The sequence below is a fragment of the Cucurbita maxima genome, unplaced genomic scaffold, assembly GCF_002738345.1.
Source record: "Cucurbita maxima cultivar Rimu unplaced genomic scaffold, Cmax_1.0 Cma_Scf00029, whole genome shotgun sequence".
Taxonomy (NCBI): domain Eukaryota; kingdom Viridiplantae; phylum Streptophyta; class Magnoliopsida; order Cucurbitales; family Cucurbitaceae; genus Cucurbita; species Cucurbita maxima.
Window position 1 is genome coordinate 1,764,867 of NW_019272045.1, and position 17,515 is coordinate 1,782,381.

General features: G+C 35.7%; 2 protein-coding genes across 3 annotated transcripts in view; both read right to left on the bottom strand.

The window, feature by feature from the left end:
• Positions 1-8,432, bottom strand: part of LOC111465416 (protein HASTY 1) — an 11,372-nt gene extending 2,940 nt beyond the window's left edge. The window contains exons 1-18 of the mRNA XM_023109775.1: positions 8,151-8,432; positions 7,442-7,543; positions 6,599-6,742; positions 6,135-6,215; positions 5,923-5,992; positions 5,680-5,750; positions 5,442-5,605; positions 5,292-5,363; positions 4,970-5,210; positions 4,002-4,064; positions 3,606-3,896; positions 2,297-2,410; positions 2,074-2,200; positions 1,820-1,989; positions 1,643-1,744; positions 1,253-1,356; positions 640-928; positions 196-443 (exon numbers count right to left, since the gene is read on the bottom strand). Of these exons, the coding sequence (XP_022965543.1) occupies positions 196-443; positions 640-928; positions 1,253-1,356; positions 1,643-1,744; positions 1,820-1,989; positions 2,074-2,200; positions 2,297-2,410; positions 3,606-3,896; positions 4,002-4,064; positions 4,970-5,210; positions 5,292-5,363; positions 5,442-5,605; positions 5,680-5,750; positions 5,923-5,992; positions 6,135-6,215; positions 6,599-6,742; positions 7,442-7,543; positions 8,151-8,255 (2,558 nt within the window). The 5' untranslated portion in view covers positions 8,256-8,432. The remainder of the gene's footprint in view (positions 1-195; positions 444-639; positions 929-1,252; positions 1,357-1,642; positions 1,745-1,819; positions 1,990-2,073; positions 2,201-2,296; positions 2,411-3,605; positions 3,897-4,001; positions 4,065-4,969; positions 5,211-5,291; positions 5,364-5,441; positions 5,606-5,679; positions 5,751-5,922; positions 5,993-6,134; positions 6,216-6,598; positions 6,743-7,441; positions 7,544-8,150) is intronic.
• Positions 8,433-10,888: 2,456 nt separating this feature from the next.
• On the bottom strand, positions 10,889-17,196 carry LOC111465490 (probable serine/threonine-protein kinase At1g54610). Of its 2 annotated transcripts, none has more exons than XM_023109891.1 (8): positions 17,002-17,196; positions 16,380-16,788; positions 15,443-15,727; positions 15,041-15,358; positions 14,294-14,521; positions 14,024-14,124; positions 13,007-13,124; positions 10,889-11,751 (listed from the first exon to the last, which is right to left on the bottom strand). In XM_023109891.1, exons 2-8 carry the CDS (start codon positions 16,719-16,721, stop codon positions 11,449-11,451), a joined length of 1,695 nt encoding a protein of 564 aa, XP_022965659.1. In that variant the 5' UTR covers positions 16,722-16,788; positions 17,002-17,196; the 3' UTR covers positions 10,889-11,448. The 2 variants fall into 2 exon arrangements, with proteins under 2 accessions (XP_022965659.1, XP_022965660.1); XM_023109892.1 differs by having other exon boundaries at positions 16,380-16,795.
• Between the last annotated feature and the right edge of the window lie 319 nt (positions 17,197-17,515).

Here is a 17,515-nt window from a genome sequence, read left to right on the forward strand (position 1 = left end):
AAAAAAAAAAAAAAAAAAAAAAGCTTTCTTCTCTCTCCTCACAAATCTTGGGTTTACTTGAAATGGTACACACATGCTTTTTATATCTATCTAGACAAAACAAGATAGAGGAAATCAGGAACCATACGGAGTATAGAAAAACAATTACCAATTTCATAGCCAAGAACATACCAAAGACAACGTATAGTTACTTACCCGCTATCTCTTATACATTTAAACCAATTACGAATATCAGTTTCACTAGGTTCTGCATGCCCCCCTCCTTTGCTCATGTCAGAGTGAGGATCATCGGTGAAACTTAATGCACCTTTTGAAAGTTTCGGGTTCGCTTCACCAAGAAGACTGAATTTCTCAGTATCACTCAAAGTCATTGCAGCCTTGACCTCTCCAGGTAATGTCTGGGATACAGCAGGACACCATAGAGAGTGTAAAGAACGGAGCAACTGCATATCAAAGAGATGCTGATGGTTACCATTCCATGCATTCAGAAATGAAACAGAAATGAAAAGACAGGAATTGTTGATATCCATCAAAAGTTTTTACTTGTTCATGTGTTGAGATCTTAGCGAACTTTTACCCAAACATAGAATTTCAAAATAAAAGGTTGTTGTAAGAAGTAATCATAGAATTGTACTTTACTTTTAACAGGGGCGGTAGCATCCATGACAAATGAGAAGCCATGGGGTGAGGAGAACTTGTGGTTGAGTAGTTCTGCAAATTTGGATTGGATTTTTTTGTTCCACTTCTCTTAAGTGCTCTTTCAAAAAACGTTATAGTGTGGAAAATTGACCACATCGTAGACGTCTCCGAACAAAGACGAACCAAACCCAGCGGTTCAGACAAGTAATTGTTTTGCCACTCAGGACGCGTCCACTGTTGGCTTAAAGGTTCTAGCAACCAAGCTAAGATTTCATGCTGCTGTTGAATTCTGCAACAGGTTTATAGAAGAGGAATAATAGGCACGATGTTAGACAAAAATTACATAAAAGCAACCAGGCTACACTATTTCAATTGTTAAATAAATTTCCAGGATCATTTTCTAATAGCGAGTGATAATTAACTTATAAATTAAGTGACTGCAACAGAAACCAAGCACATTCATGGATATCATAGATACAATGGAGATGAAACATAAAACACAAGTAATTAGAACGGTCAGACGACGTGAAACCTCTGAAATTCGACTCTATGACAGATCTGCACATGAACATATTATCAACCATAAGATACAGTCAGTTCAGTTGCTAATTACCCAGCAGTAGAAGCCATAACAAGGAATGCTTCACCCAGAAGATTATGCTCACCACGAAGCAAACGTCCTTCTCCTTGTAAATATCCCATAGTGTCGGCGATACTCTACGCAAGAAAAATAATGATACATGAATGATGATAATTCTATTTCGCATTATAAACTAAGCCTCTTGGTCATTTCAATTGATGCAGGTAAAAGTTGTCAACATTTTTTAACATAAACCATGTTCAGAGCACGCGGCAAGAGGATGAAGAGAAAACAAGGGTAGAAAAGAATACGGGGAAGGTAAATTCACTCTCATCAATGCAGTGAAATTGCATGTATGCCTGTCCATAATTGTGTGCATATGAGCACATAAGTGATAAATAAGACAACAGAGGGTAAGGAAACCTTCATATGGGGCAGAATACTTCTATCAGCAGCTTTTGCTATACGAATAAAAGATGTACAAATCTGTAACCTTGCATATCGTGCACTACTTGAAGAAGGATCCTGCCAAAAAGACGTGTATTAAACAACTATCCAAGCACGTCCCTTTACACGTACGAAGTGTATGTTAATAAGAACCTTGATAGCAATGGGGAGCGATGTTAGGAGCTCAAATAACTTATTGATGACACTTGCAACAGCATCAGGAAAATATTTCAGAAAGGGACCCAAAGCATCTAGATAGTGCCCAAGGACTACCACCAAGGCTGGCTCACTCCATTTTAATGAAAGAAGTTGCTGAATTAAACCTGGGGGGCAGGGATCCAGTCAACTCAGAAGTCCAAAATTATTCAAACGTGACGTGTTAATAGAATACCAGGTTAATGACAAACCTTCAAAAATTCCACGCAATTGCAATTGAATTTCGGAACTGCCCGTGCCAATTTCATTTGAACCGTCAAAAATAGTACACACAACATTTTCAAGAGTTAACTGCATGCTTTCCATCATAGATATGTCCTGCACCAGAACAAATCTAAACTTAGCTAAAGGGCAGATGTAACACATATAAATGGCGCACTACAGAGGAACTAACTCCAAGTGATGTAATCAAACCTGACAAGGCATTTGTAAAGGCGAAAGGCTTGTGACGATTGTGATAATTCTTTCCGAAACTTTACCACTGACTATGATAGGCTTGTATGAAGCTAAAAACTTGATCAAATCCAACTGCATCAAGAATTTTTGAATCAATACAAGAAACAATATCGGAACATTCCAACAAGAAACTGAATCCAAATCCGAATGGACGAATTTTGAGCCATGAAAATAAATTCTAATCCATAAAATAAAAAATATCAACTTCGTTAAGTAAGCCCACCTCCTTGCATATATACAATTGGAAAGGGCCTAACATTCACAAATAAAATTGTTTGGGGTACGTGATGTAGGAGCGTATTTAGCCTTTATAAGATTTCTCCACATGGTGATGCCATCATGGTATTATCTTCATATCCATTTGGCGAGGAGGGCTCTGTTCTTCTCCTTCATCGAATATAGGCAAAAAGCTCCCTTGTCTAATGGAAGATTTATGGTATTCCATTAATAAATCTAAATCATAATCATAATAATCCCTAAATATTAGGTAACTAAATCTTAATAAATCCAAGATAATTAGGGAGGCCAACTACTTCCCTTTATTGGAATATACAAATATCCTTCGACAATCAAGGATCTGATGTCCCTTCACATAAGCTATCTGCTACCTAGTGATCAGGAAATGGAAAACCCTTTTGAGGCATTCCGATAAAGCACCTTTGCTATAATTTTGTATAGTCCGGTGATAAGGCCTATGGGGGACGAAAGTCAACAACAAAGCGGGCATCCATCCATTTTCTTTGAGATCAAACAAATATATGTTTCATTTAAGTTCCATTGATAATTTCAATCTTAAAAAAGAAATCCCGGAATACTCATAATATTGGCTCTCAAAATGCTCCAACATTTTTTAAGAACTCGGAGGTAAAACCATATGGTCTCAGGAGGTTTAAGAACTATAACAAAAGAGAAAAGGTCCAAATGTTATTGAACAAATGTGATTATCCCTAATGGATGGGTTTAATCCCACTCTTTGAATGAAAAGACCAAAGAGAATATGGCTCTGAGTAGCTCATAATCAGACAGCCCTAAAATTAGAAGTATCGGTACTCAGTCCCCCGTGAGTACCCCAAAACGTAGGATGAAATCTTAAAAAATGGGAAAATTCTTTGAAAAGAAGTTGTTGAGAGTACAAAAGAGTTCACAGAGAGGCATATCTCCAGAATATAATTCCAGATCCCATTTCCCAATAAAAGGGTAAAAAAGTCGAGAAAGTATCTTATAAAATGCCACAATTATCATTAGAAACATTAAATCAATTACGTACCAGCTTAGCCCGATATTGGCTGAAATCACCTTTTCCATCAAAATCATCACTCCACAACTCCAATCCCCCCAGTAAGGGTGCTATGACAGGGGAAACCTTTTCTTTCTTGAGCAGTCGCTTGAAAGATATATCAAGAATTACAGTGCATACATCATCATTCATAAAACTTAAGATCGTTCTCCTGTCATTATCAGACGATGCAGAACTTGAGCCTTGATAACTAGATTTTGAAACATCTCCCATTGAATGGGTTGAAACCTTCAACTTTGAAATCAAATCCTTCATTAAGGCCTATTGAGCACAAAAAATGTAGAAGCTGAAAAACCTTGTCTGCATAATATTTTAATATCAAGCATTTTAAGGGGAACAAAAATAATGTAAAGACCTCATACATACCAGCCAAAAGTGCAGGGATTGAAAATGAAGAGCTAATTTATAATGTTGGAAAAAGCCCAGCATCTACAACAAGAAAAATATACGTAGTTAAGAAAAGCATATTCCAATGTGTAAAACAATTATAAATCTTGAGATCCATTAAAAACACAATTATAAGTTCTCATATATTAGCAGAAATTCAAAAGTGTATGCAGTATGTAGCTATCAAGTTACACAGGAAGAAATGTAACTGTAAGTGTATGGAGGAATTTTGATGATCTCTCCAACAATTTAAGTGATTTGGGTTCTTCCATTTCCGAATTTTAATTCTGTCGAGGAAGTTCCTAATGACGTTTTTAGATATTATTGAAGGTCTTTCTCTTTTCTTCAATTTTGTATCAGAACTTGTGATTGCCCATGAAGAGGATAGAAAGTTGAGTAAATGGTTGAGATTTAGTTGTATGGATATTTTAGCAGGAAATTGAAGTCCTTTAGAGCTTGAAGAAATTCATCTGGAAGAGATGCATTGGGAGAGTTTTTCCAGTTTAACATTAACATTGAGGTGGAGATTCGTATAGATAACTATTGGAACAGGAATATAATGTCTTAACCAATTGAGCGATGTTCAAATTGGCATAATTACAAGTTTTATTTGAGTTCTGTATTTTGTTCTTTTGTTTCTTTTCCCTCCTTTTTGTTCATATCTCGTTAAAAGAAAATTATGTATATCTATATATCCAGCTATGTTTATCGCAATAACCGGGATTTAATTAGGGTCAGATCTAGAAGCAAAGAACTGAAGAATGTTAATTTTAAACTTTTCTAAAAATGAGACCACCTTGGGTTGCCTTGGGGGTCAAGTGTTTCACATCCTTAAGTCTGGGGTTCTAAGCTCAGGGAGCAACCAATCACAATATATATATATATATATATATATACAAATATGGACAGAATTCATTATTATTTAACATCTCAGTGATAAGCCTTACCTGTTGAAGATAAAGTGTAAGCAGAGTGCTGTCCCCAGATATACATTGCAAATTAGATGAGCCCATGGATACGAGACTTTCACAAATGCATTCTATAAACTCAGATTCACTTTCATCAATCGAACCGGAACTAGGAGGGGCCGATTTGATCAAAAATTCTCTGGAGACATTCATCAAGATCTCAAAGACATTTCTCATGGCAGAGTCATATTCAGATGTAGTAGCATCGGTTGGTCTCTTCCTGCATATTACGCGCAAAATAGCATGGAAGTCAAGACATTAGCTCAGAATTGTGCAGAACATGCATAAAACTGCTGCATACCTTGCAGAGACAAGCTTGAAAAATTCACAGGCGTGAAGGCGAAAATCAGGAGAACAAAGTAAGAAGCCACACCTGTAGAGAGTGAGTTCAGAACGATATACGAACTACTCCAACTCAGGTTCTACAAAGAATAAGATGAAAATATCATACCCACGTATTATACCATATTTAGCAAGATCAGGTAATGGAGCCCATTCAGCATAAGCATTAATAGCATTTAAGGCAGCAGTAACTGCAGCTGCATGTTGTTTTGCAATATCCAGCCTTTGACTGCTTACTTCACTCAGTGCAGCTCCAAAGTGCCTCTCTAGTAACTATTTAACAAAAGGAAATATCATAATAAATCTCGAATGAGCAAGTCTGTGAATGTGAAGAGAATGGGGCGTACTGTGTACAACAAAGTAAAAACTTCAGGCAAAGTTTGAGTAAGCCCACGCAACAAGATTCTGCGTCGATCACCTGAAAATTGTTTGCAATTATTGAACCACTGACTTGAAAATGTAAACAAAGAAGATAAAGCTTCAGATGCAGAGACTTCGACTGGTACAAGTACATATTACCAAAGGCGCAATGCTACATGCCATCCTATCAATAATAAGAACAATTACACTGATGAAAGTTCATGATGAACCTTCTAAATCTTCATTGTGAACTGTAATATCTTCAGGAAGCCACCTCAGCGTCATGGAGACCAACTCGGCCTAAGATTAAACGAAGAAAAGACTAATTAATTATACGTCGTTGGAATGAGGAAGAAAAATAATGTGCCGGAAGCAACAAAGAAATTTGTGCTTTTTGATGGCTGATGCAGAAACGCCTGTAGCAACAAATTACAGAACTTACATGTATAGGACCCTTACTGGATAGGGAAACCAAAGAAGGGAGCAATTCTTGCCATAAATTTAATCCCTCTCTTCTGACAATCTGTAAATCAGACAAAAAGAGCAAGAACTAGTGCTATGGATGCCCTTCTAAAAAATAAATAAATAAATAAATGACCTTTGCATTCATACGTGAAAAGTTACGATAAAATGAAGTAAAACGAGAAAGCTAAAACTTAAACTGAGAGTATCTTACAAAACCTGATACACAGTTGACAGGATTCAATTATGATATTTAAAACTGTTGTTCAAAGAGATTTTTATTTTTATTTTTCAATTTTTATTTTTTTAGAATTGGATTCACAAAGATGATATAATGACTTTCAAATCCCAAAACAATGAATGACCTTCCTATATCTCTATACTGTCAACCGTATTACACCACGAATGATAAATCGAGATCTTGTAATTCCTAAGGTGACAAACCTCGGCTACAAGAGCAGCTGTCTGACTTTTCAAAGCCCATTCTTCACAAGGAGTCGTAATTTCAGTCATCAGATCAATGCAAACATTTGCAAAATTTCTCTTCTCCATAGAATTCAATTCCTCCCACCGTAAACGAACCAAATGCTGCATAAAGATACCAAAAAAAAAAAAATACAGCTTAAATCATTATTTTTTAGATAAAACCATCATTCAAATATGTGAAAGTTGAAACAATGATAGAAATCTGTAATGGGGAATTTGGAACTATGAATTAAATCATTGAAGCAACTTCAATCACAAAATCTTTACATTTAAATTCAACTTAGAAAATTATAAGAGTTATGCTTGCAGATCAAAAATACTTAAAGACCACAGAGAATAACAAAAATAGGAACTGAAAACACTTCCAAAAAAAGGTTAATGGGGTCTGATGCTCGGTTTAACTCGATATAACTACAGCTTTAACCAGTCCTTAAGCCTAGAAAAGGGTTCTCAGAATTACATTTACAGTTCAATACAAAAAATTCAAACGCAGATGACCAAATAAATATAAATTATCAATTGAAAAAATCAAGCCAAGATGAAGCCAAAAGGGTGTTGTTCATAAAATTACAAGCTAGGCATTAAAGACGGAATCACAAGAATATTTGCAGAAAAGACACATACCTAAACGAAACTTTTCGACAATGTTGTTTACCAAGCTATATCTTGGTGTAAATTGTCTAATATTTTTACTTCCTATAGTTATACCTCCCTCATAAACACCATGGATTATACATCCCTTTTGTAAATTTCAATTATCAATGAAATTGTTTCTTAAAAAAAAAAAACGGAATCACGAACTTGTAGCATTTTATATGCATGAAGCCGGATCTCAGAAGACCACTTATTTGTAACTAGAGCGAGAGATGTGCTAGCCAGAACGCGTATGTCGCCAGTTTTAATCTGCAAAAGCAAAGAGAATGCTCAGAAAACACAGGCAATTAAATAAGATCATTGAGTAATTCAGTAAAAAATTGACCAAATATATAACATAATTTACAACCAAACAGCAGTAGAAAAATAACATCGCGTTCTATTTGGTTTGACAATCTGTTCTTCTTATCAACGAAACAAAAATCACTTCCACTGCTCAAAATTTACCATCATGAGGGCACAAAAAGGGGATAAAAACATTTCAAAATGAACTTCCGATAATGATGAACAACTTTTGAAGATTCATCATAAATTTCCCCTAAATAAGCAAGTGATTTCATGAACCAGAAACCCAACCACTACCAACATCTTTCAAAACTCATAATAAAAAAATCTTCCCAAACATAAACAACTTTTGAAGCTTGATCATAAATTTCCCAGTAAACCAACCACAATCAAAACCTATTTAAAACAGCATCGCCAATCATCAATACCCTATTCCACTGACAAGAATTCCCCCTCATGCATCGAAAACCCCCCCCAAAAAAGAGACAATCACTAGCTTAATTTCCACGCACACATAAACCATTAACCAAAAAAAAAAATTAAACAAACAACACAGCATGATAGAGCTTACGGATTCTAGATAGGAAAGAGCAGCTTTTCGAGCGTCGGGAGTGGAGCTCCAGTCGAGCGATACAGCAATGGCTTGGGCCACATTATTAGCCGTATTGTCGTCCATCGCTTCCTTCCCAGTAGCTTTTTCCGGCCGCCTGAGAGAGGTTTGAAGGATTGTCGAAGGGACTGTTGAAGAACAACTTCTCTGCAAGTCTCAATAGGTCGTCTTCTTCCCTCTGTAAATACAAAGAACCAACCTTTTTTCTTTCTTAATTCTTTCAGTTTTTCCTTTCAATTTCCCTCTGTGAATACTTTTCCAAAAATATAAATATATAAATTTTGGCTGACATATATATATATATATATATATATATATATATATATATATATATATATATATATATATACTATAATCTTTAAAATAATTGTCGATAGCCTGTGTTTAAGAAAACTATTCATCGTAAGATTCGAAGTGTTCGATAAATTAGTCGTCGTAAGATCCAAAGTGTTTCGGTAAATTTAAATTTTAGATAAAAAAAATATATAAGTCGGAAATTTATACAAAAATAGAAATGTTAAGCCTACAACGAATGTTGAACGAAAAGTTAATTTGTCGGGTTCTATTTGATATTGCTGTGATCTTTAGATGTGCTTTAAGAAAATTAGTTGTCTTAAGATTCAAAGTGTTCGGTAAATTTAAATTTTAAATATAAAAAAAAAATATAGGTCAAAAATTCATACGAAAATAGAAACGTTAGCCTACAACAAATGAATATTAAATGAAAAGTTTATGTGTCGGGTTCGTTCGAGATTGCTGTAATTTTTAAAATAATTGTCGATAACTTGTGTTTTAAAAAACTCGAGCATGATTACGTCTTTCAAACTTAGTATTCGTTGTTATTATCGATTCAAGTCATTTTCGATTTCTCGTAAAATATTATAACGAAATTTTATAACAATTTTAAAATGTGTACGTGAGATAGAAAGTATTAATGCAAACTGATACAAAATAATATAAGAGATTATACCACACATGTTTTTCGATCTTAAAATATTATTTCTAAGGTTTTAAAGTTTTAAGTTACGATTTTTGAGGTTTCATTGCATATTCAAGCAGTATTTATCGAGTTATCTTATAGATTGATTCGAATCACGAGATTATAAATAATTTTTCCTTTATTCTTGATATTTGATCATCAAGGTAATCCGTTCCAAAACTTTAACTTGGGTTGATTCTTATCGTTTTTTGGGTTCTTAGATAATTTAGATCAAAAGATCATGTTCTTCAACAAAATTATTAGATCAAATCCCGAGAATTTTATAACAACAATTTTTTTAAACGTAAACGTACCTTTTAAATTAACGAGCTCAAATTTTCTCAAATTAATAAATTTTTAGGTGTTATGCTTCAACTCCAAGCAATGTTTAATGTTAGGCATTGACTTTAGACCAAGGAAAAAACATGTTAAAATTTTCAAAAATTCATGAATATATTATTAGGTCTTTTCAATGTGTGACAATAGCCCAATTTTATTCCTTTCATAACTACGAACGTAACATAAATGTTGACAAAAAGGTCGAGATCTCGATGTTACAAACAAATGAATGAAAATATCAATAATTTAAAAAAAAAAAAAAAAAACTTTTTTACAAATTTAAACGAATTATAAATCTTTATCGGTAAATATTAATATTTATATTTACAGTGAGTAGAGTTGAATTTTTTTTTAAATAAAAAATTTGGGTCGGTTTGCAAGTTCAACATTTTTTGGTCGAGCTATAAAAACTAGGATTACAACCCAACCCTACTATACTTCTAAGATTATTACGAAAATTAAGAATATTTGACGTTTAAAACCGATTTTAATGATGCATAGTAACTTATGAATGTTTGATATTTGAGTTTTATGACATTCTAGTACATGTACTTTGACAACCCAAACCAAAATAAAGGGTTTTGGGTTGGTCGAAACAATTTCTCCGACCCAACCCATGTACACCTGTACTTATCTTGATTTTTTAAATCTATAATATCGATGTTGAGGCAATGTGTGAAACCCCACATCGGTTGGGGAGGAGAACGAAACATTCTTTATAAGGGTGTGAAAACTTCTCCCTATCAAACACGTTTTAAAAACCTTGAGGGGAAGCCCGAAAGAAAAAGCACAAAGACAATATCTGCTACTGGTGGTGGAGTTGGGTCGTGATAACAAAAGCTCATATGTGTTAGATGATGAAAGTCCGACATTGACTAATTTAGGGAATGATCATGAGTTTATATTCAAAGAATACTCTCTCCTGGTATGAGGCCTTTAGGGGAAGCCCAAAGCAAAGCCATGAGAGCTTATGCTCAAAATGGACAATATCATACAATTGTGGAGAGTCGTGTTCGTCTAACATAGTATAAGAGTCATTGCCTAAACTTAGCCAATAGATACATAAATCCTCAAATGTCGAACAAAGGACTCCAAAAGAAAAGGAGCCGAGCCTCCTTGAAGGCATAGTAAAAAATGACTAAGACTCCAAAAGAAAAAGGAGTCGAGCCTCAATTAAGGGGAGGCGTACTTTGTTCGAGGGAAGGTGTTGGATGATGAAAGTCCGACATCGACTAATTTAAAGAATGATCATAGATTTATATTAAAAAAATACTCTCTCCATTGATATGAGGCATTTTGGGAATCTCAAAGTAAAGCCATAAAAACTTATGCTTAAAGTAGATAATATGTGAAGCATCATTCACAACCATCATTCACAACCGGTCGAACAAGAATGAAAATATTCATTGGATAACATAAAAGCTTCACAAAAGTTGTCATTATCATCCAAAAATAATAAATAAAGAACAATGAGAAGAAAAAAACAAACAATTTGACCACTTTCCTAAAGAATCTTTATTCAGAAAGTGTAGTTTATAGCAGAAACTTCACAAGGAACTTCTCAAGAAAGTGGTCAGTTTTGAATGTTATCTAACAAAGTGGTAGCATTGGAGAGAACTCTTTCACCTTATGCAATGATCTACCTTATGTTGGGCAATGAATAGCATCACCATGGCCAAGAAGCTTTGTCGATATTATTTTCGAGCACTCTGCGAATGAACAAAGAACGAGCACGAGCAGAAAGATCTAGCAAATTCGGGGAATCTATGGAAGAAAGCGAGACATTAGGATGTCCCATTTCAGATAACAAAAGAAAACCAGGTATGTTCTTGCTGCAAGACACCAGGCTTGGTGTCAAAGTTGGTCAGAACGAGCCATTTCTAAGTATATAAGAACTTGACCGGTTCTGGTGCATGATTCTTAACTTACATGATGCGAAGTTCATGCTACCTTTTTCCCTTTAACTGAAGATTGGGTTGATTGTCGTTCTTTTGCATCGCCTCCCGGATACTTCTGCCTTTGAGCACCGATGTCGGAAGACTCGACCAATGGTCCGGACCAGGTTTCGTCGAATTTGTTTGGATAGCCGAATGATGTGGAACTGAATGCAACATCAGAAGGAACAGCAGCTGGATCAATATGACGTGAGTATCCCAATGTGAATCCGAGTGCCCCGTCCTGATGTGGAGGGGGGAACTTTTCGCTCTTGCTCTTTGCATTTGCGTGTGTAATTAAACGTCGTCTCTGTTTCAGAAGAAGAACAGACATGTCGTAAGTTAGAATCGGAACAAGATCAATCCTAGCTTTTTCATAGCTACAGCTTGAAGAAACTGCCGATTAATTCACAACGAGAGCGTCCAAGATTAATTCACAAGGAAAATGTCGAAAAATTTCAATAAACATCTGTCGACATGGTTAAGTCATGATATGCAGGCCATGGAAGATTACAACCAAGTCAAATATTTTGAGCTAGGCCGACCCATGGTGGTTCATAGGTATGAGAGACTGAAAAATAGCCACCACCATACTTCGAATACATAGAAACAAGCCCATGAAGATAAATGTACTAATTGTACAAACGATTTGGACATAGTGTTTTGGAAACGGTAAACCTACTTGTCAAGAGATGAAGGGTTACAAAAAGATGCTAGAATCCATAGGAGATATTGTATGCTTTGGCTCGTTACGTATTGCTGTCAGCCTCACGGTTTTAAAATACGTCTACTAAAAATATGTTTCCACACCTTTATAAGGAATGTTTTGTTCCCATCTCCAACCAATGTGGGATCTCACAATCTACCCCCCTTGGGGGCCAGCGTTCTTGCTGGCACACCATCTGGTGTCTGACTCTTATATTATTTGTAACAGCCTGAGGCCACCGCTAGTAGATAGTGTCCGCTTTGGCCCGTTATGTATCACCGTCAGCATCACGGTTTTAAAATGCGTATACTAAGGAGATATTTCCACACCCTTATAAGGAATGTTTCGTTCCCATCTCCAACCGATGTGGGATCTCACTGTAAGAAACTCTAGATCATCTTATTCTTCACTGCCCCTTTTGAGTCTATAGCTTGGAATCATATTTTTAAGAAAATGGGGATTTCCATTTGTAACCCTCGGAAAGTGGACAATTGACTTCTTGAAGGCTTTAAATTTATGGAATTTGAGGAGCAAAGCTAGGCTTTTGGGGAGCTATGCAACCTGAGCTCTTTAGTGGCACATATGAAAGGAAAGGAACAAGAGGTCTTTTAAAGCTAAGTCTTTACATTCTGATTCTGTTGTATTTTTGTACAGAATACAGTTTCTTGGTGTTCTTTACCAGCAAAACTCTCTTTTGTGATTACAGCCTCTTGATGATTATCCAGTGATTAGAAGACGCTAATTATGTCGTTCTTAGACACAGCTGCTTTCTAACCCGGCCCTTTAGCTGTTCTTGTTGAATACTTCAATGTAAAAACACATCATAAATGTCAAATAGAACAAATGTAAACACACTTACGTCAATATTTGATTGGAGTTCTGCATTGGCTCCTTGAATAGGAATGGCCCTACCAGCACGGTTACGTGGACGTGTCTTCTTCACATGATCGTTCTGCAGTTTACTTGCTGCTCTTTGTCTGTAAAACCATATAATTGATGCATTATACTTAACAAAATGGGCACAAGTCACATTAATAAACATAATCCACATAAGAGCAGTCCCAGGATGTTCGTTGCAATGCTTCCATTTTATTAGAAGATTTACAGAGGAAAAATAAAGAACTCTTTCATTAACGTTATATTTCCTGTGTTTTTGTATTTTCAAGAAAGATAACAATGTGTTTGATAAATATAATTTGCACTTTGAAAACTTAATAAATAAACATTAAGACCATGTAAATATAATTCTAATGTTATACGTGCAATTTGAGTTCCAAAAAATAACAAAAAAAACTCACATTTGAAAAATTAGAAGGAAAAAAAAAAAAAAAACCTCCATGGTTTCTTAAATTGCATAGGTTGCTCGGTTTCTCGCATTCAGTGCTAGAATTCAAAAAATTGAGGAAATTGTATTGTGAGTAATGAAGTGGTTTTGAAATGGTATCTAAGCTAGACACCGGGCGGTGTGCCAACGAGGACGCTAAGCCCCGAAGGGGGGGTGGATTGTGAGATCCCCCTCGATTGAAGAGGGAAACGAAGCATTCTTTATAAGGGTGTGGAAACCTCTCCTTAGTAGATATATTTTAAAACCAAAAGAGAAAGTTCAAAGAAGACAATATATGCGCTTGGTTGTTACACTTATTCTTTTGAATTGGACCCTTTTTTATCTTGTTAGGTTTTGTAAGTGTTGTTTTGGCTCATTTCCGTAGTTTGTGGCTTTCGAGAGTCGTTTTGGTATTCTTTCATTTTTCATGATGAACACTTATTTTTCATTAAAAAGATTAAAAAAAAATGATTCTAACATCAAGTATCAAGTCTTAATGAACTACTAAACACCAAAAAACCTGAGCAACATAGAAGTATCGAGATGTCAGACCTTCGCGCTTCATCATCCCGTCTTTTAGCATCCATCTCCTTACTAGGTGGATATTTGGGGAGACTGGAAGGTTCACATGCATAAGGTTCTGTAACGAAAAACTGCAAAACAATGTGAAATAATAACATCAACAATTAGAATGTGCTGCCATTATCAACACAAAGTCTGAATACGAAGCTCAGAGAGAAGTGAAATATGAAAGGAGAAGGGACAATATCGTGCAAATATGATACCATCAATCAAAACAAATAACATAAACTTTGGCGTCACCTCGCTTTTCAATGCATCTCTAGCTGTCGTTCTCTCAGCAGGATCAATTGCAAGAAGTGTATCTATAAGAGAAAATGATGATGGAGGGAAATCTTTAAAGGTCTCTCTTATACATCTCTTATAAGGTTCTCTGGGCCTAAATAAGGCTGCATTGGGCAACTTCGCTCTCTTCAAATACTCATCTGAAGGTGAGCCACACAGCTTGAATATCTTATGTAGTTGTTCAACCTAGGGAGCAGTAAAGACATCAGATGCACTAATCTCTATTAAGATGTAAATAGAAGAGAATGTCAGTTCCATATGTGTATTCATATATCGACATTGTAAATTATCGACACCGAGATGAATTGGAAGCATAGATAGATACTGAGCAGCTCATATTGATTCTCTAAAGAATGAAGAATTTTAATACTAAAGCTGCAAGACCCTTAATAAGAAGTAAATGTCTATGTTCATGGAAACCAACTTTCATTAAGATGGAAGAACGAGCACAAAAACGTTTCCTCGCTCACATACTCACATTACCCTACTTAACGCGCCAAGGTTCAATTCTTCAGAGATAGATAACCTACAATGTACAATTTCCTCTTAAACAAAAATAAAAACACTCCTGTCCCAACGACTAAGATCTGGCACACTTTTTGAAAACCTGCCCAGGACCGTAAACATAATAAAGCCAATCAGATCTAGTTGAAAGGTGACTTTGAAAAAGAGAATGTGGTCGAGTGAGTGAAACCAGATAATTACCTCTGTACGGCCAGGCATTATGGGCCTCCCAGCTAATAACTCTGCCAAAATACAACCTGCACTCCAAAGGTCGATGCCTACACCATAATGAGTTGCACCTAGTAGAAGCTCTGGAGATCGATACCATAATGTAACAACACGATTAGTCAAAGGGTGCTTGAGTTTTGGATCAAAGAAAGTAGCTAGTCCAAAGTCCGCAATCTTAAGCATCCCTTCACCATCAATAAGAAGATTCGAACCCTTAATATCACGATGAAGCACCCTGTGGTTGTGACAATGCTCGAGTCCTGATAGCAGTTGTTTCATGAAACACTTGACCTACAATAGAACTCCCTCTCAAACGAAGAAAGATTACAATCTGCATCACTATTGAAAATTAAATGAAAATATGAACTAACCAACCTGAGCCTCTGTAAATTTGATGGATGGGTTTGCAGCAAGTCCAGCTAAATCATGCTCCATATACTCAAACACAAGGTACAAACTACATGACATCCTTGATGTAACCAAACCCTCTAACTTTACAACATTAGGATGATCTAGACGCCGCAAAATGAGAATCTCTCTGGCCATAAATCTTACACTTTCTGGCTCTAAATTGTCAAATCGGACCTTCTTCAGTGCAACAACTTTACCGGTCAACATGTCTTTTGCTTTGTACACATTACTGTATGTTCCTTGTCCAATCTGTGCTTAAGAAGATGTACATATAAAGGTTAGAATGTAAAAAAGTTTCCCATCATGAAAAATTTGGTTCCACCCCTGCAGTCACCATCTCAAATGATATGGAAAATCACTTCCTAATCATCATACATACAACACAAGTAAACTATAGCAGAGAAAAGTGATAGAATGAAGATCTTAGTAAAAGGAACTTTAGATGCACGTGGTTCCAAATTAATGCCGGATAAAAAGGATTTTGGTTATAGTTTTCCTTGCGACAATCCGGGATGAGGTGGTAATTGTGATATTTCAGCTTGGGACGCCTTTTATGTGGCTGTGTTTTGGATGTTAAATACCATTGGATGGGTTACTTTTTATTGGCACGGGAAGCACATCACATTATGGCACGGTAACGTTTCACAGTTTAATGAATCGTCCACTTATTTGATGGGATGGTCAAGAGATTATTTATGCTTAAACTCTTCACAACTTATCAATTGATATAATCCTTTTGGTATGAATAGTTTATCAGTCTGGGCGTGGATGTTCTTATTTGGACATCTTGTTTGGGCTACTTAGAACACATAAGAAAAACACTTCGATAGTGAAAATTACACCATAATAGTGTCAAAAAGCACTTAGATAGAGAAATGATTCTCAAATAGAAACAACAAACCTTATCAATCTTCTCAAAGGTATCAGCCTTCCTCGGAATCCAACCACTGAGTGCCTCCCCACAGACTGCTGTGAGCCAAGAAGGCCATCCAGCCGCCACCTGCTCCCCCTGTGATTGCTTTGGCAAATTACTCAGTCTGGGGTTAGGTTTCGACTTTTTTCTCTGCTCTTTTGTCAAAGGCTGAGCCCCATGGCCATGCCCTTCCTTCTGAGTAACATCAACAACAGCCGCATCAGCTTCCTTCCTTTCCAAATCATCACCAAATTCAGAGCTCTTCTCCTTCTTATCCTCGGAATCTGCTAAGTTTCTGGAAGCTACCTCTCGGCTATTTATACATCCCATTGCTCAAAATCAAGCTCCATTTCTCTTCTCCATGGCAAACAACAAAACCCCCTTCTAAACCTGATATCTAAAAACTAAACAAACAAACACAACAACCATACGCCACACATCAAACATAAACTCATAAAACATCAACCGATTGCCAATAAAACAACCAAGAAGCTGCCAAATTACAAATAGAGCAGTAACTTTTCAGGTAGATAAAGCTGTCTATAGTCAAATCGGAATCCACAACAACAATTATATTCAATTAGCTTTTGAAAGAGAGATGGAGAAAGACCTTTTTCGAGATGAAACGAACTGTGTCGGGAATATAAACTGGGAAAAAGCTCGTGAAATCAGTAGAAGCGGACCTTCGGCAAGTCCTCAACGAATCAAACCCACCGCCCCTCTGTATCTCTTCTTCTTCCTCCTCCGGTGAAATGCGAGGTCGTTGGTGAATGAACAGAAAGCAAGTGTGAAGAGTTAAGTGTATTGATTGTAATGAAATGGCAGTTTTTTGGAATTTATTTTGACATTTTACGAAGAAATGGTTCAAAATAATAATTTGTATTTATTTAATTATTTTTAATCGAAAAAATAAAACAAAATTTAATTATATTTTAAATTATACTTTAATTAATTACCAATGTCCTTTTGGAAAATAATTTTAAAAAATATTAATAATGTAAAACTGTCTTTGTAGTTGAATTTTTAATATAATTTTGTAATATTTGACTGCCTGAAAAATCATAAATATTTAATTTTAAGCACATAGACACGAGAACCTAAAAAAAAGAAATTAATGAAATATA